The sequence below is a fragment of the Lygodium microphyllum genome, chromosome 12 (genome assembly GCF_053477565.2).
Source record: "Lygodium microphyllum isolate KBCC chromosome 12, Lygodium_microphyllum_v1.1.10, whole genome shotgun sequence".
In the NCBI taxonomy this organism is placed as follows: Eukaryota; Viridiplantae; Streptophyta; class Polypodiopsida; order Schizaeales; family Lygodiaceae; genus Lygodium; species Lygodium microphyllum.
This window is the reverse complement of record NC_141146.1, coordinates 10,033,796-10,061,252: the sequence shown is the minus strand read 5'-3', so window position 1 is coordinate 10,061,252 and position 27,457 is coordinate 10,033,796. Positions and strand designations below refer to the sequence as shown.

Here is a 27,457-nt window from a genome sequence, read left to right as displayed (position 1 = left end):
TCTTGTCTTTGATTTTCAAGCTCTATGTTTTTGTTGGATTTTTGGTTTATTTTCTCCTCTTTGTTCAAATTTCTCACTCTTCATTGCATGGACTAGGTTTTGGATGCTTATGGACTATGTAGAACAATGTAGCACTTGAATTTTCCTTGGAGCATTTACCCACATTGAGTTCTAAAACATACACCAACATGGAGCAAAATGTATCAAAACATGCCCAAACCTAGCACGTCCTCTTCCCATGAGCGACTTTTTAAAGTCTTTAAAAAGAAAAAGCAAAGTGATTTAGCATGAAATGAAAGCTACAAGTTTGGAAATTTTGAAATTTTCTCAAAAGTTTGTAAACCCACAAGCTTGGCCAACAAATGAGTGAGATTGTCTCGTATGCACCATGAGGACGTGCTTGGATGACTTCCTTTGTGCCTCTATACGCCTAGCGAAAAAGCCTCTCTTAGTGTTATACCTCAGAATCCAGATCTTTCTCTCTTACAATCTCTTAAGAGTGTCCTTTGATCATAGGAATCGCCTTCATGGGTTTTTTGAGAAAATGCGAACTTGAAATTGTGTTGCACTACAAACTTATGGGGCCACTCCGGTATATAAATAAAATCATATCATATTCGAACGAACGAACGAAACACTGTAAAGAGAAAGAAAACATTCGAAAACCACCACCTTTGGGCCTTCTTGGCTTAGCGCCACCGCAGCTCCAGCTATGGACAACGAACATGGCAGCCTCGCATCTCGCTTCGTGCAGGTTCTGTGAAGCTTTCATGGAGGAACCATAATCAAGTAACATAACTGCATGTCTGACATTACATGATGCTATCGCCTGCAGAGCATCCAAAGAGACTTGAATTCTCTTCATGACATTGATCGCTGTAGTCGAAGGGCCGCTCTCGAGAGAATCCAGAAGCATTTAATGGCGGAGCCAGGTCCGGAAGTATTGCAGGCGCGTCTCTCATTCTCTCTCTGCGCTTTCTTTAAAATCTCATTTTGGTGGGAAAATGTTGATTATCAACGTGCTGTGTAGATCATCGGTTTGTGATATCGATTATTAAAATGCTGTGTACAGGTTATCAGTATGTTGTGTTGGTTGTCAATGTACAAAGTGGCAGTGAATGTCCACCATAGTGAAAATGGATCAGTCTAGAACCTTTTGCTTTTTGGAAAGCTGGTCACAGGACCCACCAATTTCTCCTTTTTTTTGCAGAGAAAAGTAGAAATTCTATTAACACTCCTTAGGACAAAGTATCCCAAGGCAAAAAGTAAAATACAAAGCAGCCCTGTAAGGGACTTCCATAACGAGAAATATCTAACAAGGGAAGTCTATTACAAAGCTTGAATGAATAGCTAGTTGGGAGGTCTATAGTACTAGACCATGTGGGTCTGGAAAAGAAAAAACAGTACCAGAATCCCATGTTCTGAGAAAAGCATCTCTCCTCCTCCTCGTAGTCTTTGAACTGCCTTGTATTCAGTCCCATCTCCTATGGAGAGTATACACAATCTTTGTCCAGATCGTGGAGAGGCTCTACAGTAGATATGTCCAAAAAATCAATAGCCTGGCTATGTCTGGCTGTCCATGTGTACGAGAACATCAGTTGTAGTTGGTGGTAGGCTACCTTTTGAGGCTTACTTTGGTCAAAAGCCAGATGTGTCTTATTTCAGGGTGTTTGGGATGTGAGATGTGTCTTATTTCAAGGTGTTCGAGTGTGATCCCTATGTTCACATCCCGAAGAAGCAAAGAGAGAAGTTTGAGCCGGCTTCCAAAAGGCAGGTGTTCCTTGGTTATAGCTTGTAGTCACAAGGATACAGACTTTATAATCCCATTTCATGAGAGGTCTATACGAGTCGAGATGTTTGGTTTGTGGAGGTTCCAGCTGCAAAGGGGATTGTTGAGCATCCTGTACTTGGAGATCTAGGTGACAGTTGGGCATCTGAGCCAGTGCCTTTGGAGCTTGCCTCTTGAGGCTCCCCCATCAGTGGAGGAGGAGATTACTTCACCATCGGATTCACCTATTGAGTTGTTGGATGTTCCAAAGACTTCATTAGAGGCAGATCCATCAGGGGAGTACCAGCTTCCTCCTCATTGGGCACGTGATAGACTCTGTGATGTAGGGCATAGCTGCCCTTGTACGTAGTATGGACTAGTTTGTTCTATACGATTGGTACCGTACAATATTGTACGGATTCATACAAAGAAATGGGCCACTTTTGGCCATCCCATGTGGCGTGTTTCTATGTGACGAAAATACATTTTGATAGCGTGTTTATGCAATAGTGATCTCTTGCATGGCATTTTAGGGAGTGGCAAAGCCTTGGATACTACAACCCATCCCCTTTTCCAACTATGTACTTCTCCCCTAATCCCCTTGGATTCTAGCCAGCTCTCTTTGACCATTTGACCCTTCTCGGGTCTCTTTTTTCTTCCACACTTTTCTCTCATCTACAAAAGGTGTTCCTCTCCTCCATGCTTGCACACCAAATCAGCAAAAGCATTTGCCATTCTCATCTCCCTCTCCTAAGCATCACTTGGATCTTGATTCTTGGTGGTGAAGCTTTCTCTTTCCTCTTCCCCTCATCCCATCTCTCTTCAAGCATCAATATATCAAGGCTCAAGTCTCTCCCAACCCCCTCCCTCTCACTCTTTCTCTTTCAAGTTTTTCCCAATCCTCTTCCTCTCCTCTCTCTCAAAAGTCAAGCCTCTCACTCTTCCTCTCTCTCCCAACCCCCCTCTCCCCCTCTCCGTTCTCTCTCTCTCCTCTCCATGGGCAGTATGACACGTGATAAGCATGAGGCCTTCAATTTGCATGCCATTCACGTAGAGAAGGACACAAAGAAGTCCAACTTCCACCATTGGATATTCAAGTATTGTGGGAAGCACTACACAACTGGTGCAAATTGACTTCTCCAATATCTTTCCAAGATGGGGGGAAAGTTGCTCCGTGCAAGAAAATCCTTCAAAATATCGCAAACAAGATTCTCGCCAAGATGAGAGGGGGATCTACTAGAGGAGGAGGAAGTGGCGTATCGACACAAATACCAATGCCTACTCGTGAGGAAGCATTGAACATGGACGTATCTTCAATTGATTGTTGGGTTTGACTCATGCCTAGGCTCACAGAGGAGTGTCGGTGATCCTCAGTAGGACATTGGGGCACATTTTACTCTCCTTACGAGAGGTTTTTTCCCCCCAGATTTATCTTTTTTTTGTCATGGGCCTATGTTACACAGTTTGGGCACTTATCGTGTTTTACACTCTTCGGTGTGAACATGCTCTTGCAACCCTAACGTTTAATGGTTGTACTTCGTACTTGCACCTTATACTCTAGAGATTATTGTATTGAGTGTTGTGCTATCACACTCTCTTCACTGTCAACAGTACTTGTAGTTGAGCTTGAGCTTTGATCCTTGTGCATTCTCTCACATCTGACATCTGATATTAGAGCAGTGCTTAGCTCAGCTCAGCTCTTGGCCATCACCAGGGTGAGCTGCTAGCATGCAGCTCTAACTTCTTGGCATTCAACTCTAGGTACCACCAGCTCGTCCACAGGTCTTCTCTACCTTCTTGGCCAGCACTGCCAGGACCGCTAGCACCACTAGCGCCGCTTGGCTTGGCCCTGTCCACCACCAGCAATTGCTTTGTCCTCTGCGCTTGCAGTGGTGCCCCCACAGGCAGTGTGTTGGCCTTTGAAGTGCCCAATTCGCTAGACAAGAGCTAGCTCCTAGCGTTGCTTGAGTAGGCGGCGCCTTTGCCTATAGTGCCCCCTGTCTACTGTGCCTTTGCTCCCTGTGCTTGGATGCCGCCTTAGCCGGTTTCTCCAACTTGTAGTGATCTTGCGTCAGGCCTGCTAAGTCTGCCAGTAGAGGAGTCGCCTGCCAGGCATGCCCGGCCTGTCCGCCCCTATGCTAGACCCTGCAGCTCTCGTGCTAGCACCTCTAGCTATGCTACTGCCTTGGCCCCTAGACCACCTCTGCGCATCCATCATAGGGCCCGCCAGTAGCTTGCACGAACCTCATCAGCGCACGCCACCTCAGCCAGGTTTGCTAGGATTGCCAGATCTACTTCAGCTTTGCTTAGTCATAATCAGAGGTAAAAAGAAAAATTATTAGTTTTTTACTCAGTTTTGATTCACAGATAGGGGCTTGTGCTTGGGAAGCATCTCTCTGCTTCAACAAGTGTCTGGGACACGTTTTACACGGAGATTTTGTCCAATCTTGGATCAAAATTTTGGGGCTTTTGTAGTTAGCTCAAAGATTGGCAAATGTATATCTGTGATAGTCTGAAATAGACCGATTTTGTGCATTTTGGGACAAGAAATTTTGGGGCTTTTGCGTTTTTAGTGCTGCTAAGCCCTTTTTGCACCTTGGACAGTGTGCATTTCAGACAGTTTTTTGACAGAGTGTGATTAAATTTGCTAATTACAATAAACTGTTAGCTGTAATTTCTAGAAATTCTGAGATTTCCAGGTTGGTCCAGCTTGAAATATTGGTCTTTTGGTCTTTGATCAGTGACATTTATCATGGCAAATCAGGGGATGATGTATTTACATATGTGTCCAAGGAGGATAGGTTGGATGACAACAACTATTCTCTATGGTCTTTTATGATGAAGAATGTGCTGATTGCAAACAATCTTTGGGATTATGTCAGCGGTGAAGAAGTTAGACTAGGAGTTATGGCTTCTGTTACACATCCTCCTCCAGGAGGATGTGGACAACGGGCAACTCAGCCCGCTTAGCCTGTTCAACCCACTCTGGCTCAGCCACTTCCCTAGAGATCAGTAGCACAAAAGGCATGGGACACACAAGATGCACAGGCTTTGTCGCTGATTGCATTGGTAGTCCAGTGGTCTATCATACCCCACGTTCGGTCTGTAGCTGCTTCACAAGAAGCATGGTTGACCTTAGAGTAGATGTTTGCTGGAAAGAATGAGACCCGCATCTCTTTCTTGAAGAAAGAGCTTGAGACTGTGAAGATGAATGAGGGTGATTCTATGCAGGATCATCTAAATAAAATTTGGGACTTGCATGAGCAGCTTATGAATGTAGATGAGTATACTCAGATGCGCAGTTAATATCTACTACCTTGAATTCATTGCCGCCCTTGTATTTGGCCTTTTATATGGCCTTGAGTCTCACCGTGAGGATTTCTCCACAACCACTTACTTTTCTTCAGTTGGTCAGTTTGCTCTTAGAGGAAGAGCAGACAAGAAAGAACATTGGTGTGGATGTAATAGCCTCTGAGCAAGCTTTTACGGCAAGACAGAAGGGCAAGGGAAGCCAAGCTAAAAATGCTCTGTAGAGCTTTGGGACTTCAGGTACTTCACAGGGCAGCAAGAAACAGGGGGGCACGCAAATAAAAAAGGGCAAGTGCTAATATTACAAGAAGCCATGACACTATATCACAGAATGTAGAAAGCACATAGCCAAGGAGGAGGAGTCATGGATGTCTGTTTGATGATAGCAAAGAGTTTGCCACATAGTTTTTGGATAGAAGCAGTTATGTGTGCTTGTCATATTTTGAATAGGTGCCCCACCAAGGCATTAAAGAATGTAATGCCTTTTGAGGCTTGGAATAGTCGGAAACCTTCTATTGGACATTTTTGTACTTTTGGGTGTCTTGCATATGTACACATTCCCAAGGTACTCAGGAAGAAGTTGGATAACAAGGCTGTTAAATGCATTTTTGTGGGGTATAGTAGTGAGAGCAAAGGATATAGATTATATGATCCTGTCTCTAAGAAGGTATTTGTCAGTAGGGATGTGGTTTTTGATGAAAAATCAGAATTATCCCTTGTTGGTTTTGATACATATCATGCTACCAATGATGTATTTGAAGGGCTGCTACCCATGTCTTTCGGTGATACAGTTGGAGTTTCAGCAAGTGAACTTAATGTTTAGCCAAGTGCTCCATTGGGTAATGCAGAAAATCAGCCCATGGCTGATCTGGACACTCAGCAAGGTGCTGAATTTGAAATTCAGCAATAGCTTGTACACAATCAGGAGGCTAGGTAGATGCCTAGATGGTATTTGCAAACTATGAAAGATAGTCATTTGGATGCTCCTATTGCTGGTCGTACTAGAAGGTAAGCTTGTATGCATGATGGTGCACATACCATGGAGTTTGTTATGGCAGCACATACACTTGATGATGAGGAGCCTGAATGTTTTGAGGATGCACAACATAGTGTGCATTGGATGGCAGCAATGCAAGCTGAGTTTGATTCCATCATAAAGAATCAAACATGGGATCTAGTGTCCTTGCCTGTTGGGAAGAAAACCATTGGTACAAAGTGGGTCTATAAGCTGAAAAGATATGCAAATGGATCCATTGACAAATATAAGGCCAGGCTTATGGCTAAAGGATACACACAAAAGGAAGGCACACTATGAGGAGACATTTGCTCCTACATCCCGTATGACTACCATTAGGTCTATGGTTGCTTTGGTTGCCCATTATAGATGGACTGTGCATGAACTTGATATAAAGATTGCATTTTTACGTAGGAAACTTCAAGAAGAAGTGTATGTACAACAATGCATTGGTTTTGTAGTTGTGGGATCTGAACACTTGGTGTGCAAGTTAAAAAAAGGCTTTATATGGTTTGAAAAAAGCTTCTTGAGCTTGGTATGCAAAGATTGATGCCTTTTTACTAAGCCAAGGGTTCATAAAAAACTCATCAGAGTCTACCCATTACGTATGTAAAGAGAGGGGGATCCTTGTTGATCATATGTCTATATGTTGATGACCTTTTGCTTATAGGGACATATGTTGATCAAATTTCAACATTCAAACAAAATTCGCGGCAAACTTTTGAGATGTCAGATTTCGGACCTTTGCATTATTACTTGGGCATTTAGTTCATTCATGATGCTTAAGGCATTGGATTGACACAGTCTAGATACATTGGTAAACTTCTTGAGAGGTTTGGCTTACAAGATTGCAAGCTAGTTTGTATACCAATGGAACCTGGACTAAAGTTGTTGAACCAACAAGGTAGTGTAGTAATCTGTGGCCACGTGACCTACCTCCTGTGGCCCTTGGGCAAGGTATCCATCTACTCTCCTAAGTCTCTTAATACCTTGTCTAGAGTGTTTGGGACTTGGTAGTACCAAAGAATTCTTTGTTCACTCTATCCCTTGCCCAAGTCCAAAAAGAAGCCCTTGTATGGTACTTATACTCTAATTTGGCCTCCTTCATAGCATCTATTTTGCTTTGGCTGCATATATCCTCTTTGCCACACACCTCTATCTTGGTTGTCTTTCTTCCTCCCTTTGAAGTGCTGCCAAAGAGGCTCTAGCACCCACATCCCCCTCCTCTCCATCCCCCCCTCCCCCCCCCCTCTCTCTCTCTCTCTCTCTCTCTCTCTCTCTCTCTCTCCATCATTGAGCGCCATAGGAGACAGATGCCAAGACGCCTCAGCCATGCAGAGATACACCTCCTTAGAGGACAAACATCTCATTGATGGAGAGTTTTCCTTTTTCTATTTTCACTTTTAGATCATTGACATGTTTCCCTTTTATAGGACACTATTTCATTTTTTCAGTATTATAGGCATGTTTTTCATCTTTTCTCGTTTCAGATGAGAAACACACCATCATTGTATATATTGCTTTGGTCTCATAGGCCACATTGGCCTTTTAGAGACGTTAATATACTCTCTCTCTCTCTCTCTCTCTCTCTCTTTTTCGTAAAAGGTAATTGTATTAATTACGAAAAAAATACAAGATTACTTGATTACAAGAACATGATGACAATCCAAGCCATCATGTAAGGAGGTGCTAAGTACTACAAGTTACAATTTCATGGCAAGGATGCGGAGGAAATTGCCATATGCCAAGGACGGAAGTCCTCCGTAGAGAGCAAGTCAGAACGATGGAGAAGAGCTAACTGCCAATACAAGAGGCCCTTAAGCCTTACAATATGCCGCTGAACATTATGGGCGGAGTCAAACAGAAAAGCATTCCGAATGGTCCAGTTATGCCAACAGCCCCAGTATCGAAGAAAGTGATACATGAGCTTCATATGTGGCTGTGCGGGAGTAGGGTATTTGGGCTGGGCCAAAACCCAATCAAAGGGGCGCAGTGTGATACCAACCACCCCTCGCCAAACGGCCGACAAAAATAACCAGACTTTCTTAGCGACGGGGCAAGAAATAAATCGGTGTCGGGCGGATTCCATAGTAGTGGTGCAAAAGAAACAGGTGCCATTGGAGATTCGTCGCTTGGAGAGAGCCGAAGCAAGCGGAAGACCCCCAATCATCACTCTCCAAAGAAAGACTTTGTATTTAAAGGGTGTCTTGTTGACCCAGCCCTCCATCACAGTTGCCCGCCACCATGACCGGGATTTGCGCAATCCCCATAAAGCATTCGCTTTAGTAACTAGCCATTGATTATCTTTTATCAGAAGATGATACACTTGGTTAGCGGAAGCTTTGCTCAAATGCAGCCGTCCTTGTAGGTCCCAATCCTGCCAGGGATGATCCGAAGCAAGAGCAGGAAAGGGTTGTCTGCTCTGGATCACCGTCAAAAGCTGTTCCCATAAAGGCTTATATCCACGAGGGATCCTGAAAAGCCGTCTAGCAGTACGAAACGATATAAGCACATTGCGACTGGCAAGGGTGGCATCCGCAACTGAAGACAAGCCCAAACGTGCCATTCGGTTGAATTGCGGTCTAAGCTCATGTTTACCTTCCCACGAAAGTAAACGCGAGACTGCCAGTAATTCCAATTGAAAAGAGTTAGCAGCCAAGCGATCCTCCGGTGGGTGCCACTGAGCCTTTTGAAGGACGTGTTTCCAGGAAGACACCAAATGAGTGAGCAGCAATGAAGAAGAACTGGAAAACCGCGAATCAGCATTCAGAACGTGCCACCAAGAACTCCGGAGTTGGGTATTGCCATGCCGAAGCCCATGGCCCTCGAGGAAATAACGGGCGATAGCGACCCACGGATGATGATCATCCGAGCACATGGCGCGGAAAAGGGACCAACGAAGTGCCTGCATGTGAGTTTGGGCATCTAAAATAGCTCCGCCACCCATGCGTTTGGGGGTGCATGCATGCGACCAGGAGATCCAGGAAATACCTGCATGCAATGAATCCCTCTTCCATAGCATGAAGCGAATAGACTGAGTGAGAGCATTCAGAGTCGTAGGAGTCCAAGGCAACAATGGCAAGAAATATGTGAGCATTGGCAACATAATGATCTGGGCTACTTTGAGGCGGACATGAAAAGGCCAGGCCTGAGACTTCCAATACATAAACTTGGCCACCATTTTCTGAGAAATCCACTGCAGAAGCTGCTTTGGGGGAACATCAACACCCAAAGGGTATCCAAGATGCCTGACAATGGAACCTCGAGGAACAACCAGACCCTGCCAGTCCAAGGACTGCAAATCCGACTCCGTGCAGCTAAGAATGGCTGATTTGAGCGCATTGATACGAAGGCCTGACGCCTGACCAAAGAGACCCCAAACATCCAATGCTTTTCGAAGGTTATCCTTGTCCGTACGCAAAATCATAAAAGTATCATCCGCCAGGGATTGGCTAATGAATTGTTGTCCTGTAGGAAGCGACAGTCCGGCCAACTGGGAGGAGGCGGCCATATGTGATAACATGGAAAGAACTGGATGTGTCGCAAGGGCAAAGAATAAAGGGCTCAAAGGGCACCCCTGTCGGACAGAACGGGCAAGGACAAATGGCTCAGTAACACCTCCGTTCAGCATGATTCGCGAAGACGCCGCAGCGCTAATGGTGTAGATCAGACGAGACATCCGAGCACCAAAGCCCATAGCAGACATAAGGTCAGCAACGAAAGACCAGTCCAGATAGTCAAAAGCCTTTTCCAGGTCCAGTTGAATCAGTACCATCTCCTGATTAGAATGCCGGGCATAATCAATGGCCAATTGGGCATTCAAAACATTGTGTAGAATATTTCGGCCCTTAATGAAACCATACTGGAGAGGGTGCACAAGGGCAGGGAGATGCTTATGGAGCCGATTCGCCATTACTTTGGAAAAGATTTTGTACATTGAATCCATCAAAGAAATGGGGCGCCACTGTGTCAACTTAGATGGCGAAGGAACTTTTGGAAGCAGTTTAATAAGTCCTTGTTTCCATGAGGGAGTCATGATCCCCGTTTCCCACACCTGCTGAAACAAAGCCTGCAATGGTTTCGCCAGTTGGGTAGCGAAAGCTTCAAAGAACTCATTGGTGAGACCATCCCAACCCGGGCTTTTATCTTTGGGCAAGTGTAACAAGACATCCATAACCTCTGCTTCACCAATATCTGACTCCAGAGTAGCTTGCATGTCCTGCGGAAGCTGATTGCGGACCGGTCATAAAAAACCGAACGGGCCTGAGTAATTTGGGCGGAAGGAGGAGAAGCGGAACCGAGAAGATCACGGAAATAATTCCTGCACATATGCACAATAGTCTGTGGATCCAGGATAAGGTGGCCTTGTGCATCCTCGAGTCTGGTCATATTCTCTCGAGCAGGAGAGGCATGGAGAGCTCGAAAGAACTTATGGGTCTGACATGCACTATCTTGCAAAGTCTCTGTCAGATGTTGCAATTTGGCCTACTGATACGATTTCAACTGGAATTCTTTAAGAAGATCGGCCACTCGCATGGCCAGTGCAAGCAGAAATGCATCATCCGGAGTGTCCACCAGCAGGGAGCGAACCAAAACCAGCAGGTCCTCCGCTGCCTGTCGACGGCGCCGACAAAGAGAAGCATGATAGATCCCATATTGCCGAGCAACCCGTTGCACATTAGAGAGCAATCTTTCGAATGACGCAGTGCCCTGAGAGGAAAAGTCCAAGAGGAATCTGTCAAGCAATTGCTGCATATAGCCGTGGAAAATTGTATGCTTTAAGTAGGACGAGTTGAAACGCAAAGGGAGTCTCTCCAGAAATTACTTGAAAGGGGCAATGGGTTGTGCAAGCAACTCAAACTGCAGAGGGAAATGGTCCGACAGGACATATTGCTGCAACACTTTTATTTCGAGCATCTCAGGCAGAAAATCATCATTCTGCATGATATATATACGGTCCAACCGCGACCATGTTGTGACATACTGGGCCGAATGGAAAGTAAAGCCGGAAGAAGACGGGTGTAGCCAGGACCAAAGATCTTGCTTAAGAACAGCAAGAGCCAACTCTTACCACATACGACTTTCCGGCGCATCCATGACCGAGTGTTCCGATGTAGACTGGGAAGAATCAACACACATATTGAAATCTCCCATGAAGAAGCCTCGTCTGCCAAGTGACAAGGAAGTCTGCAAAGTCTGCCAAAGCTCCCGGCGAGATAACGAGTCATTCGGAGCATAGAGGCCAAGTAACCATAGGATTTCCCCTTCGAATAAGATTTCAACCACCAGAAAGCGGCCATGAACATCATTTTTGACAAGAACAGGCTGATATTTGGCATGCACAATCATGAGCACACCCGAGTAATGCATGGCCTGTGTTCCTGCATAGAACAAACGAAAGCCATGGCAATCCACAACTTCACCAGCATCACTGTGACTCTTGTGCTCAACAGCACACAGGACATCCCACTGATTCTCACACAATGCAGTCCACATGGCATGTTGCTTGTGGCGAGAACAAATTCCTCGCACATTCCACGTGGCTATTTTCATGTGTATACAAAACACAATCAGGTACGAGGCACCGCTTGCCTCGATTTGACTTTGTCGGCGAGAATATCCAGGACTCCCTCATCCAAGAAATCTGCCAACATTGCAAAAGAGTTTTGAGGACTAGATTTGGAAGTAGACGGCAGATCTGCGTGCTTGGGGTTGGAACGTGGGTAACGACGGTCCCACGGAGTAATAACGTTGCCTCTTGTATCAAAAGTCAGCTGGGCAGGCGGACCCTTTAGGCGATCCGAATACATTTTCCTGGCGGGCTGATGACGGGGAGCTGAAGAAACCATAGCAGGAGCAGAGCGCTCGGAAGACATCATTTCCTTCCTGCGCATATAGGTTCGCATGGAATCTTGTGAGGTAGTAGGCACAGTACTCTCCATGCCAGCACCAATCCTGTTGCCTTTTTTTGGACGAACTTTAACCCAATCAGTGGCACGGGAATCCAGACCCGAAACCTGTTGTTTGCCTTTGGCCAGAACTTGGGGCGGGTGGATAGTATCCAATGACGGAGCATCACACACCATATCTTCCATGGGCGGAGCAACATGACCCGTATCTGAAACGTGTTGTTGCTCTGGGCATTCAGTAAAGTGCCCCAACTGTCCACAGGAAAAGCAATGGCCTGCAAAATTGCCCCATTTCAAACGAAAGTGTAACGGATGCATACCAGAGCAATTGAGGCGTAACCACGCAGGCCGTTTCCTTGCAGTATCCCATAACATGCACAAGCGGTTGCGATTCATAGCCCTGAGACTGGGAGGGACCAGAACCGTGCCCACAGCGGCCATAGCATCCTTCAATAGCGGCCAATAAACAGCCGGACAATTTTCCACTTCTACCCACACAGGGCATTCACGTTGCAGGAGACGCTGGAAATCTGCCATCGGGCGCCAGGGAACCACATGAACCAACCGACGATCAAAAAACAAAGGCAGTTTAGACAGGAGAGCAGTACGGTGCGTCTCTGTTTTTAAGAGGACCTCAAAAAAACCGCGGGATCCAACAAAAATCTCTTCAACACATTCCCCTTGTAGCAGACTCTGCAGCCATTGGCGAATACAGGAAAGCAGCGGGATGCGACCAGTGAAGAAGAGTATCACCGCGCGATCATAAAATACCGAAAAGGAGCGCAGGACAGTTTTTGGGTCGACGGTAGCTTCCAGAACATCGTCTGGAGCAGAGTCAGAGAAGGCTTCCTGATTATGTTGAACATATTCACCAAGCAGAGTGTTGGCAAATTCCAACAGATGCTCCCAGTCCACCTCCTGAGAGTCCACAGAATCCGAAGCAACCTGCGCATAGGAACGATCCGGAATAACACCTATCTCTGCCGGGGTATGCTTGGTACGTTTACCCGCAGGCTGGATGTCAGGACCCGGGGGCAATTCTTCAGGGCACGAAACCATATCCTCCGGTTCCTCAGCATCAGAGTCCGGGCCAAGTGCTGCCACCGTTTGGTCTATGAAATCCAGATCCAAACCAGCCATCGTGTACGACGAGCTGTTCTCGAAGAAGGACTGACTGACAGTGCAGATCAGTGTCAGCTGCGTTAGAAGGCTGCACCCCTATAAGCTGGTTGCGCACACAGCTGAGGACGACCCGCAGGACGTCACACGGACAGGTTGCAGGCGTTAAAAGTCTGGCGGGCGAGGGCAGCGTCTCTCTTTCTCTCGCTCTCTCTCTCGCGCCTTCTCAGGCAGAACAGGACAGGCACTGGAGCAGCGGCTTCAGGCGTAGCTTGTCCCAATATCGCGAGTGACAGGGCACAACCCTGACAGTGCACGTGCAAGAGGGCGAACCACAGGGGGGGCAGAGGACGTCAGGTCTGGACAGGCGACGAACGAAGGCAGGGGCGGCGACGGTCAACAGGGCTCAGGTCCGACTGCAGGACGGGCGAGGCAGCAACGACGCAGGGCAGGGGTCGGGCGCGGGCAGAAACCCTAAGCGCAGGGCGGGCGAATGGGCGCCAACCAGACGAACGGGCGCCAACCAGACGGACGATGGCGCCAACCAGACGGACGATGACGGGCGCAGGCTGACGCGGGGGGCGAAACGACGAAACGCGACGGTCAGACGACCGTCAGTAGCGCGACAGAATCAGGCGACACCATCTCTCTCTCTCTCTCTCTCTCTCTCTCTCTCTCCAAGAGACCTTTCCGATTGCTCCTAGCCATCTTCTTAAGAAAGGAGCTTTTACCTCATGCAGAACCTCAGTATCCCCGTAACTGGATTGAGTCATGAAACCATCCTTAGATACTTGAAAGAAGTGGGTTTGGTAGTGTGCCATCCTTGTGCCATGGGGGGAGGGGGTTTGGATCCATGTCTTCTCCGTATCTAACCTCAATATGTGTGCTCTGATCACATGGCTTAGCTTTGATCGGCTTATGGAACCGGTCTAGGACTCACATAAAGCGGTAGTCCCTTCAGTTAATACCTGGTCTTTTCACATACACACACAAATAGAGACCTCACTCTCTCCCTCAACACCAGATTGGCCCCGAAGACCGGCACCTCTTTCGGTATTTCTTTATCAATTAAAAGATGGAAGGTTAAAAAAAAAATAAAATCGAAGTACAAAACGTGTGAACAGTTGGCTTTCATATTTTTTGAGTAAATTTCAGTTGCATAAGGACGATACAGCATATCCAGAACAACATCCCTTTTTGAGTAAATTTCAGCTGTATAAGGATATTGCAGCATATTTAGAACAACATCCCAAGTAGGAAAACACTTTCTGTGACCATAACTCTAATTCGAGTATAGAATTGCAATTTGCAAAACTCTATATTTACTGTTTTCACATGTTTCTTGATCTGTTCTCTGCCTTATTCCATTCCAAATCTGTTTCATACCAATTGGACTACAAACCCTTTGACCCTGGCAACATTCCAGCAGTAAAACAGTCCCACAAACAGCACTAAATCAGAGCTGAAAACCTTGTTCCTGTGTGGCGTGGTCATCACTTTCTTTAGTTCCTGCATTGGAGAAGCAATCAACTGCTCCTAAACCTGGACAGTGAGGCTCTTGCCTCAGCAGAAGAGCAAAGAAAACACAGAACCCTACATTTGATTGAATCAGCCCATCATACAGGGCATTTCCTCTGCGAATAGAGAGAGAGTTGACCAGAGGGAGCAAGCTCTACCTCCGTACGTGAGTCAGAGACGAAGAAGTATTCTCCATAGTTGATGTGCTTGCAGCAATTTGCCCTCAGCCCTTGAAAACTTCACTCTCAGATCTGCCCCTCCTGCCTATTACATTTTTTTTAATGCTCTCTCTCTCTTTTGGAAATTTGTGCCCAAATTGTGACACATGGCATACATGTAACAATTTTCCCGTTTAAACCTTCCAGTCTAAAATTCTCCATGATCGGTGCAAAATTTGACCTTGACACAAACCAGAGAATTAATCATCGTGCAAAAATCAAGATAATGATGTGAACAGATTCTAGGGTCTAAAAATAGTAACTCCCTAAATTTTAGAGATGGTGACCCTTGCATTCCTCAAGTTGTTTTGAGCAACTTTTATCATTGCAACCACATCAAAAAGTGTGATGTGGCTCAGTTACGGTGAGTTTTGTTCCGTGGGCATTCTCACATGTGCATCTTCTGTCTTGGCTAGGCTCATTGTCTTGTACCATCTCCAGTGGCTAAGCACACAGTCCCAAACGAGTGGCATTCTATTCTTCAATGTCCATTCAATCTGGTCCCAAGGCTCAGACAAACCATTAGTTCAATTTGTCCCAATGGCTGTCTCTTCTAGCCATGCAAAGATCCTGGCTTAATCCAAGAGACTCTGGGGGTAAAAAGCAACAATAACTAAAAAAAGGAAAAATAAAATATAAGTAAATAAGAAAAGCAACTCCAAAAAGTATCACCACCTGGTGACAGCTTAGGTCAACAAGTGTAGGGCAATCTAGGCTACAGTTAAAGTGGGGTAGTTTGTCAAATGTAACCCATGTAAACTCATCCATGTACTCATCTAAACATACCAACAATGTCTGTCAGCATCCTGTGCTAGCCATCTAAAAGAGACCAGAGATAGCCGTGGGTATCTAGATATCTTGGGGGAGCTCCCATAGTCTATGTATGAAAGCCATTGCTTGGACCAAGGCCTCAACCACCATGGGTGATTCTCCCAACTTAGCTATGATAATCTCATGTGGGGTTGATCTCTTTGTTCGTATCATATGCGAGATCATCATGACTAGTGGTCTTTCCATATGCTTCCACCCGTCAAAGTATTCCTTCTCTGGTTCATCCTGGTCTCCCAAAGGTTGTCTCCTCGTGTGGAAGAGACTCGGACCCCAAATAGCTACCCCATATAAGAAGAAAGAAAGAAAGAAAGAAAGATATATTAACGTCTACATAAGGCCAATGTGGCCTATGAGACAAAATCCAGAGTACATCCATGTCTAATGTCATCTCATTAGTAAGGTAAAGATAACATTACAAATAAGTGGGTGGCCTATGAAACAATACTGAAAATAACTATACGATGGGACTATACTAGGGTTGAACCATGTGTGGTGTTGTTCCATTGATAGAAAAGAAAAGGAAAGGAAAGGAGAACCAGATTTGATAGAACCATGTACAAAAGTGTGGTGGAGACTTTGGGCTGTAGCTGATCTCAAGATCTGCACATGATCTCAGCTACGATGTGGTCCCTAGCTGCTTCACTGATATGCTTGGTGGTGAGTCTTCGGTGTCTCGTGATAATGGCTCTAATCCGACTGTGGTGTGGCCTCCTCGGACGTGGTTCTGGTAGATGGGGTCGTCGTGCTCGATGAAGGGAAATGGCTCTATCCAATGTGACTCCATGGCGTGGCCTGTAAGGTGTCTGGCGAGGTGGCTCTGTCTTTGCTAGGCTGGTAGTGTCAGTAGGGTCGGCTCTGTAGAAGAAGTCTGTCACTGCTCTGTGTGTGTCCCTCTAGATGAGCTGGCCTCCTATCTTGCAGTAGTGTAGTTCGGTGCCTCTCTAGCTCCAGGAGGAAAAGATCAAGGCATCTCTGGTCCTTGTACTCCATGACACAGGGAAGGGGTCTAAATCCATCACGGAAGAGGCAGTGGTATCATCCTCGTATGTCATAGTATACTGTGCATCTGCATATGTAGTGCTCCTCTCCATCTCAGGCTCTCGACCACAAAGCTGGCAAGTCCTATCCTCTGCTAGGGTATTTGTCTATCTGCCTGTCTCTATCTGAAGCCTATGTGAGGAGGTGCGAATCTGTCCGATAGCAACCCGTACGCTATGGGAGAGATGGATGTCCATATATGCTAGCCGAATAGTGAAACCATCATCAGAGAGACACAAGAAATGACTCCTGTAGAATTGCATCCTCAATCCTAGAGGAAGTGGTGGATGGATCCATGTCCCTGCTGCCTCAATCCTCAAGATGTTAGCTCTGATCACCTGGTTCAGCTCTGATCGGCTGAGAGAAAGTGTAGGGTAGTCAAGGCTATAATCCAAAGGTGGAAGACGTCAATATCCAAACCATGTAGGCTCATCCAAAAAGCCATTTGTGAAAACCAACAGTTCTTCTCGCTTCCTGCTGCTAGTTGTCTAGATGAGGTTAGTGCCAATCTAGAGTATCTATGGCGTGGAAGTTCCCATAGTCTGTGCCAAAAGGTCATTGCCCTGAAGAGTGCCTCTGTAACTATAGGTGTTGCCCCTAGCTTTGCTTTGACAATGGGATGTGGGGTGGAGGGCTTACTCCTAATCATGCGTGCTATCATCATGATCAATGGCCTTTCCATGCTATCCCAACCATCATAATAATCCCTCTCTACTCCAATTTGATCAGTGAGTGGGCTAAGACACCTTTGGTACAAGTTGCAACCCCATACCTCTACTCCATATAGTAATGTAGGTGTGACTAGGGTGTCAAACAGCCAGAGTTTGTTGCGGGGCTCCTGGAACTACATGTGAGCACATTGACTCTCGAGTGCCCCTAGTGCTGCGTATCCACGTGCTAGACGTGCCTCTGATGCCCTCTCAATGAAAAACGTGGGCCAGAGAAGGTGACTCCCAAATAGACATATTCCCTCACATGCTCCAGTATGTCTCCCCCAAATGTAAACTGGTACATAGATCTAGTCACCCATGCTGCTAAAGCATTGAAAACCATGGTTTTGGTCTTTCCAGGTTTTATGGGATGTTGTTGGGAATTTCCATAAGCACCATTTATGGAAGCAAGGGTAGACAATTTAGTCATGTGGACGATTTTATGGTTGACCTGTCTCTATTTTTGGCCACCCTACAGCTGACTGACCTATGTTGGCTCCACTCTTTGCCCATATATTATACTCCTCTCCACTGATCATCATGATCTTATCATTGCACATGTGCATCCTATAGAGAGGGGGGAGATTGGAGGCACTCTAGTGGTCGACTTACTATTCTCATGCTTTGGTATATGGATTCCATGTCCTGTTTTTGCATTCATCGAGTTCTTGTGTTCTTGCTTCTTAGTGTTCATTCTCATTCAATGCTCAAAATTTGTGTCTTATTTTTTTTTGCCACCTTTCTCAATCTCACTTGTCATTCAACTAGTGCTGACGGTGCCAAAAACCTCATTTGCTAAATTGGGGAACATCAAGGCTTGGAGGCAATCCAACCTTTTCAGTGAGCATAGCTTTATATGGACAACCTCTCCCAAAGTTAAACTGCTTGGCTTTGTTGAAGATAGAGATCTTGGTGAAGGACTGTGATATCCCTGCTTGTTTCCTCTTCTTGCAACATGAGCTCTTTGTATGAGGCTATGGTGATAAGGAACCTCTTGAACAAGATGATATAATGCCATTCCAAGGGCTGCCTATAAATTTGCTGAGAATAATACATACCACGAGATCAGTTGGCCACACATCTTGCTGACCTAAAAAGTGGCAGAACTGCAGCCTGCTGGCTGACCTCAAAATTGGTCTGTGACCAACAAACTAACACCCAAAATAAATTGAACTGACCTAGGATGTATGATTTTAGGTATCTTTTTTCATGCAAGCAGTCAGGCCTCAAATTGCAGGGCTACACAACTTGCAAGCAATTGTCTATCCCATTGGCCTGTTTCTTCTCTTGATGGCTTGGAACATTTCTATTGGATGAAACATTTGGAAAAAATGGGAAAATTGAAACCAGCCTTCCTTCTTGGATAGGGTGGTTTAACCTGATTAAGCACTTAATTACAGTAATAAATAAATGCACATAAAATGAAATACACACTTTACCATAACATTCTTGGACAGTAGACACCCTGTTGGCTCCAAAATTGGCGCCCCTTGCGGTATTTCTTTAGCTTTCATTCAATTGGAAGGAGTACAACTCGAGATTCTTCAATCTTCTCCTGCTAACCAATTGCTCTTGCTGTCATAAATGACCAGCAAGCCTTTTGGGTCATTTGCCCTTTGATTCATCCAGGATTTCTTCTCCAATTTGACCCTTGGTTGGCCAAATGCTGCCCCAAATCAATTTGGGATGGGCCGGCTCCTGAAATCCCTTGATAATCTTCAAGTATCAGCTGCTGATTTCAGTCCCTTGAGCCTTCAATATCTGGCATGGATCCCAAGGTGGCTGCTAAACCCTAATTTCTGCTGTAAATGAGGGTTTACTGCAGAAATTACAGATCAGCCCACCAAAAATGGCTGAAATCTCCTCCAAATGGCTGAGAATGGTTGAGCATAGGCTGAAGGAGATGAGAGAATGCTGTAGAGAGAGAAAATTCGGAGATTTGTCGCGAAGAACTGATCAAAACCAGCTGCTGCCCTGCTGTACCAGCCCCAAACGGATGCACCAACAACAATAGGAGCATCAGAGAGTGTGATCTTCAGGAGAAAGTGCATCAGCAACAATTGTCAGCTTCCCAAGGTCAAGAATATGCAATCTCCATCACCAAAATGGTCTCCAATGGGAGGGAAATGGCCCCAAAAGCTGGTAATAACAGTCCAACACCTCTTCCCAACAACTTCAAAATGAAAAAACGAGATTTCCCTCTCCCTTCAGCCCTATTTAGCCTTTCCCCCACTTGCATGGGAAAGTTTTGCCAAGTGGCAGCTTTCTTAATCCATTTTCAGCAATTTCCAGCCATTTAATTAATGTTCAGAATTAATTAATTCTGAAAATTAATTCAGCCCTTAATCCATGCCCAGAAAATTGACCTTGCCCATCCAAAAATTAATTGGCTAGGCCATTTGCAACCCAAAGTGGTCCCATGCATTAATTGACCCTTGGACAAGCATTAATCCGTTAATTAATGCCTAGTCCCTAGTGTCACTACCGACGCTTAATGGCCAATTAATGGTCCTAGGGGCAAACTGACACCAAAATTCATGTAGAATCTAACAAGTGTAACTTGTTACAACTTTTGCCTTTGACACCCATCTTTTTCACAGGGTCCTTGGGCCTTCAATTGTAAAAAAAGTAGCTTGCACCTCACATGTGCATTTTTTAATTGCACATTTGATTAATCCTTTAATCAAATGTCAACTAAACATAAGCAAAGCATAAAATTTTCACGTCCTCGTGACAGAAATCACAATGAAATCAAGGATTATTACTTACATCATCTTTGTGAAAACAATGTGGAGTGGTATGTGGGTTGTAAGGTCTAAGTTTGGTCAACAAGCAAAAAATTTAGTGATCTTCCTCAAAACGATTTATGCTTTCATTTTCTATAAGGTGCGCGAGCATTGATGGCTAATTGATATTTTCTTTTACTTTCATCATGAGATATATTATTTATGCTTTTTGAGTTATTGAAAGTGTCTTGATTTGCAGGAAGCATGGGATGATGTGATTCTACCTAGAATACTATTAACACTTTCTGACATTGTAGAAAGGTGTCGAGATATTTCTTTGACTTTGCTTGGCTCTATAGCCCAACGGTTAAAGAAGGTAAAACTATTGTGCGTAGGTGGTAACTGTAAACTACCTTTTTTGTGTTTGCTCTTTGCTGGTGGTTTTATTTGAAAATTGTGTTTGTGTTTAGGTGGATCAAACGTTGAATATGGTAGTTCCTGTTATTACTGAAAGGATAGGTATTATTTCACTTCTCTACTATAATAGCTAAAGTTCTTCAAAGGATCTCTCTGTTTTATGCTCTCGATGTTATGTTATTTTCAAATTTGAACTTTGGTAGTAATGAATGTCACCATGTACTCACCTCACCCTTATAATGCATCCACTTTGGTGGCCTTGTCATGTGGTAATGTATTTTAGTTTTCACTAGTGATTCCAACAGCGGATGGCAGTCAAAGGAGAGCCATTGGTCATGATAATTGCATGCAGGATCTGGAACAAACTATCCATGCCCCATGAGATTATTAGAGAAGGTCTAGGTGCTGCTCATATGGTTTCAGAGGCCTCTTCCAGGCAGTGGCATTCCTTCAAAGAATATGGAAGCTCCCATAGTAAATATATCCTCATCTAGTACTCACATTCTTCAGACAATTAGCAGCAGCCTTTTGAGTACAACCTCAATTCCCTTACCTACAACTCAGCTGTTCATTGCTGAACCGAGTGATTAGGATGAACATACTAAGATAAGATGCTAAGAGGACTTGGGTGAACCCTGCATAGCAACTTGGCACAAAGATGACCCAATGTCATACATACTTTTTGCATCTTTCCGAGGATAGCTTCTTGATGCCACACACAGAACACACACCTCTCACAACCTCAAATGTGCCATTAATTGGATTTGTACCTTGCTACACTAGTTGTAGATGGAGATATGGGGGATTAGCGTGATGGTTCCACATCTTCTAGCTAGGTTTGAGATTTTTAACCACTACAACAGATCTCGGAGTATGAGGATTGGAGATGTCTAGGGCTCTTCTTACTAGAGCTTAAACCATGTAAACAGACTATCTTTATGTTGAGAAATAAGTCATATCCTATGTATATATCAAATAAAGAGAGGCTACATATAAAGTGTCCTAAAAGTCAAAGAGTATGTATTCACTTTTAGAGATACTCATTTGTCACGAATCGTGTGGTGGGGGAACTTGCTTGAGCTACTGTGTCAAACACACACTATACACACAAGAGGAAGCTCACTCAAGAACAGAAGAAGAGAGATGGAGACTAAAACGTTTTCTTGCTAGTTTTTTCTTCTTCTTTCACATACAATACAATGAACACAAAATATAGATAAGATACAACATAAAGAAAAGCGGCCTACTACGTCAAATAGTGCATAACTAACTATATTAATCGATTGGGGTGCTATAACTATGCCAGCCATAGGTAGGTGCAACAAACTAAATATAATAAGTGATAAGTCAGTGGCCATGTGAGGATCATAATGACCATTGATGTGCTAAGTGTAGACGTGTAGACTCATCTAACGAGGTGGTTCATCATCAATGTCCACGTGTTGAGCTTGCTATCTCAATAAGCTTCAAAATTTTCGAAGCTTCTATACATTCAATGCCTTTGTGAAAATGTCAGCTATCTAATTGTGTATACTGACATATATCAAGTCAATCTTGCCTGCAAGCACATTCTCTCTCACAAAATAGTAATGCACCTCAATGTGTTTTGTCCTAGTATGGAATACTCGGTTTCTAGCTAACTATATGTTACTTATGTCATCATAGTGAATGATAACTGGCCCATCTTCTTACACATCCAAATCACCCAATAACTTTTGTAGCCATACCATCTCATATATTGCCATAGTAGCACTTTTGTACTCAGTCTCTATACTTAATAAAGCAACTGTAGGTTGCTTTTTGCTGCTCCATGTAAGTGTTGCGTTACCAAGGGAAAACATGAATTCGCTAGTAGATCTTCTGTCAAATATACTACCAATTCAATTTGCATCTGTATATCCAAATACATGTATGTTCTTATTTGTCTCATAAAGAAGTTCATAATGCAAAGTGGACTTTACATATCTCAATATGCATCTAACTACATCCAAATGGGCCTTTCTAAACATTTGTATGAACTGATTGACAAGGCCAATAGCATAATTCAAGTCTGGTCTTATAATAGTCATGTAAATTAAACTCCCTACTATTCTTTTGAACATAGTAGGGTCTTTTATCTCATTCCCAACATCAGTACTCAACTTCACATTTTGCTCCAATGGCACTAAAAGAGACTTACATGCTGTCATATCATATGTTGGATGAAGAGTAGTACAGCTGAGAGAGATGGAAGTCGAGCAGGAGTGAGTGAGAGAGAGTGTGATGACTGGAGAGAGAGTGAGCAGAGTGAAAGTATGAATCGATAAGAGTGTACCAACAATGTGTTGGTACACAAAGAATAAAAATGTATTTATACTTAGGATACGTAAAGGGTGCATTCACATGTACAATGTGCGTGTATTATATACGGGGGGGGGGGGGGGGGGTTTAAACCGGGCCTTTATCCCAACAACCTTCCACTTAAAGGTCCGATGTGAACCTCTAGCTAACCAACTCCCACTAGTCGTATGCAATGTTCGTGCTAAGCTTTGCTTAGACTTTTAGTGAGGACATCTGCAGGGTTGTCTTGTGTTCTAATCTTGGTCAATGTGAGTTAACTATCTTCCAGAATCTGTCGCATGAAATGATATCGCACATCTATATGCTTTGTGTGTGAATGATACATGGCATTCTTAGCCAGATACACAACACTCTAGCTATCACATCCCAAAACTGCAGTACCCATAGACATGCCAAGATCTTTTGCAAGTTTGCTCAACCATATAGCTTCCTTAGAAGCTTCAGTAGCTGATATGTATTCAGCTTCAGTGGTACTCAGTGCAACGATGTTTTGCAACCTGGAACACAAAGAAACAGCTTCACCAACAAATTGTGAAGATATACCCACTGGTGAACCTACGAGTATCCAAGTCATCTGCCATGTCTGCATCATAGTAACCCTGCAAACTAAGTACACCTTGCCCATAGCAAATACTTTTTCTTTGTGTATCCTTAAGATATCAAAGAATACACTTGACAGCCTCCCAATGTGCTTTGCCAGGATTTGACATAAACCTACTAGCAATTTCTGGACGAGTAGCAACCATAGCATACATAAGAGAGCCACAAGCTGATGCATAAGGAACTCTCTTCATAGCATTTGCTTCCACTTCATCTTTCGGGCTGTTGGCTTTGATAAGCTTGAGATAAGGAGGTAAGAATACCCCAAAAGGCTTAGCTTCAGCCATGTTAAATCTATCCAGTACCTTTCCAGTGTACTTTTCTTGAGATAAAAACGGCAATTTTTGCATTCTATCTCTAAGAATCCTCATGCCCAAAATATGCTCTGCATTCCCCAAATCTTTCATGGAGAAAGCTGATTTCAGTTGATTTTTGAGAGCATCCAAGCTAGTCTTTCTTTTCCCAGCTAGCAACATATCATCCACATATAAAACAAGTATGATGGGGCTGCCATATGTAACCTTTTTTATGTACAAGCAATGATTTGCATGGCTATGTGTAAACTCATGAGATAGCATAAAAGTGTCAAACATTTTGTACCACTGCCGTGGTGCTTGCTTTAGCCCATGCAGGCTGCGTTTTAGCTTATACACCATTTGCTCTTTTCCAGAAACTACAAAGCCCTTGGGCTGTTTCATGTAGATTTCCTCATCAATGTCACCATGCAAGAAAATTGTTTTTATATCCATTTGATACAGCTCTAAATTTAAAACGGCAGTGAGAGCAAATAGCACATGTAGAGTGGTCATCTTCACAACATGTGAAAAGACCTCTTGGAAGTCAATCCCTTTCTTTTGTGCATACCCTTTGGCAACTAATCTTGCCTTGTACTTGGGTTTCCCATCAATTGTCTTTACTTTGTACACCCATTTGTTTGGAAGTGGCTTCCTTTCCTTGGGCAATGACACAAGATCCCAAGTATCATTTGCATATAGAGATTTAATCTCTTCCTGCATAGCAAGCTCCCACTTACTGCTGAACTCACATGACTTGGCCTCTTTGTATGTGAAAGGCTCACCCTCATCTGTAAGTATCACATAATGCAAGGAGGGGTCAAACCTATGTGGTTGCCTTCTTATGCGTGTAGACCTGTGTACCTAATGATCAACATTTTCAGGAATTGGGTCTACATTTGGAGGTATATTATTTTCAACATTTATTGGTTGCTATAAGCCATTTTCAGCATGCTATTCATGCTGTACAACACCTTCATTTTCATTTCCAGCACCTGCATTTTCATAATCAGCAAGCCTATCTTGCTGTCCATGACCTCCTTGTGCTTCTATTTGCTGTCCATCATCATCTAGCTCAAAAATAACCGGCTGATCATCAGTTTCAGCCTCTGGTATAGCACCATGAGGCTCATTTTTTGAAGTAATAGGTAGCTGCAAACTCTGAAATTTCACTTTTTTCATATCTTCATTAGAGGCTAAAGTACCTTTCAGCAATTTTGCCTCATTAAACACAACATTACGTCTGCGAATAATTTTCTTGGACTGAGGTAACCACACTCTGTAGCCAAATTCACCCTCATCATCATAGCCTATGAAAATGCATTTGGTAGATTTTGGGTCAAGTTTGTTCCTTAGCTCATCCCTAATATGCACAAAAGCATCACAGCCAAATATGCGTAAATGGTCAAATGCGGCTGATTTGCTAGACCAAATCTCCTCAGGGATGCCATTATTTAAGGACCTATTTGGAGAGCGGTTGCAAATGTGAACCGCGGTTTTGAGTGCCTCTTTCCAAAATTCATTAGGGAGATTAGCAGTGGACAGTAAGAATTCAATCGATGTGAACTCACCCCCATTATTAGTTCTCAAGCATTTCAGTTTTCTACCTGTCTAAGTGGTCACAAATGCATGAAAAGCTTTAAAAACAACAAACACTTCACTTTTCTTCTTTAACAAGTATACCCAAATCTTCTTGGAACAGTTATCAATAAAGGAGACAAAATATGCAGCACCACCCAATGATTTCACAGGTATACTGCATACATCAGAATGCACTAAGTCCAAGACGTTGGACTTATGAGAGACACCAGAGTAAAATGAAATTTTCATTTGCTTTCCAAATTGACACTCATTACAAAAGTCAAGTTTAGAGTCTTTTCCATCAACCCTCTTCAGAGAGGTAAGAACATCAAGTCCTTTTTGACTCATATGGCCTAATCTCTTATGCCATAACTCCAAGTGGCTGTAAATTTCAGCAACTGCAAGAAACTTGCCATTCAAGGCTTTATAGTGCAAACAATATAGAGTGCCCTTCTTAGTTCCTTTTGCAATAAGCATGGAACTTCTTTTTCACTTTCCACAAACCACCACCAAACAGTGTGGTGTAGCCATGCAAGTCAAGTTGACCAACAGATAGTAAACTCTTTTTAATGCTAGGCACATATTTGACATCTTTCAACACAAGCTCTTGACCATTGTCTAAAGACAAGTATACAGTGCCAATCCCATCAATGCTGCAAGCATGGTTATTTCCAAGATACACCTTTCCATAACTGCTTGCATTGAACATAGCAAAACACTCCAAGTAAGGAGTTACATGGAAAGAGGCACCAGAGTCTACAATCAAAGTTTGAGTGACACCATCATCAACTGACAAAAGTGCATCAATCACATCAGCCTTGGTAATTTGCATATCGTGCATGTTGTTGTGCTAAGAATTGCTCTTAGCCACTTAAATAGCCTCGAAACATGCTTATTTTAGGCTTATTTTAGCCAAAACCCTAAAACAGAGAGCAGATTGAGAGAGTTAAGTGGGAGAGGATCTAAAATCCTAATTTTCTATAAATTGACAGCCAGCCCTCTACTTTGCTCCGAATCTCGTTTTTGCAGGTTTTAGGTGTTATCAGTTTGCTGCCCACACCCCGTTTACGGAGGACATCTCAGCCCTTGCTATTCATCACTCTTCCCTCAGTCTGGCGCCTGTTTCCAGCCCTCCACACGCTGATTGCCGCTGTTTTCGCCTGGCGATTGATTGTTGATCATCTGTACTGTTGTCGTATAGCTTGCCACATCAACAAACTGCTGCGTTTGAAGGCTCCAGTTGCCGCCCTGACAGTTTTCTCTCTCCTGTTGCAGTCGCTGTAGTTTTTCTCTCCTGTAGGTTGTCCTGCTTGCATTTTTAGTCTTTCTCTCTCGTGTAGGTTGTTCTGCCTGCGTTTTTAGTCTTTCTCTCACTTGCTGCCTGCGTTTTAGTTTTTCTCTCTCCTCATTGCTGTCCGCATCAGATCCAGCTTCTCATTGTTGCGTTTGCTGGTGTTTGATTTGCGAAGGCTGCCTTGCTGCGATCCGGGATCCATTCGGAGTACGACACACTCTCCAGCTCATTACAACTGCCCTGATTCTTGAGATACAGGAGTTCGAGGTTCAGTATTCATTCACTGCATAGTGTGTTTGCTGCATGAGCATCGTATTATTAGTAGTTATATTATTTGATTTATTCACTGTGTTCATTGTCTCTGAGTTACCCTAACCCTAACCCTAACTGTGTTCTTTTATTAGTCTGTGCTTTGTCGTACGGTTTCTGTTTATGCTTCTGTGTTAGGGTATTTTCTTTACATGGTATCAGAGCCTGGTACTCTCTGAGAAACCTAGGCCTTTGATTTGAGAGCTCTTCGCAAGAAGCAAGAACAACAGTAGGTTCAAATGACTTCGAACACATCAACACCGATTCAGTCTCCAGAACAGCCTATGTCGAGAATTGGGCGAGAGTGGGCCGATCAGCTTGCTCCACAAAGTTTCGACATGGTGGAAGACACATGTGAGTACATGGAAGAAAAGATAGGTAAGCTGACCTCTGAAGAATATAAACTAATCATAGCCTATTGACGAAAGAAGATTGAGGAGCTCGACTGAAGGATTGCCGTTC

At 44.0% G+C, this 27,457-nt stretch overlaps 1 protein-coding gene across 1 annotated transcript in view; it reads left to right on the top strand.

Moving 5' to 3' along the window:
* The first annotated feature begins 630 nt into the window (after positions 1 to 630).
* LOC148027440 (uncharacterized) overlaps positions 631 to 27,457 on the top strand; it is a 176,374-nt gene continuing 149,547 nt past the window's right edge. Inside the window, exons 1-4 of the mRNA XM_087689130.1 lie at positions 631 to 754; positions 836 to 949; positions 20,421 to 20,537; positions 20,632 to 20,680. Of these exons, the coding sequence (XP_087545256.1) occupies positions 713 to 754; positions 836 to 949; positions 20,421 to 20,537; positions 20,632 to 20,680 (322 nt within the window). The 5' untranslated portion in view covers positions 631 to 712. The remainder of the gene's footprint in view (positions 755 to 835; positions 950 to 20,420; positions 20,538 to 20,631; positions 20,681 to 27,457) is intronic.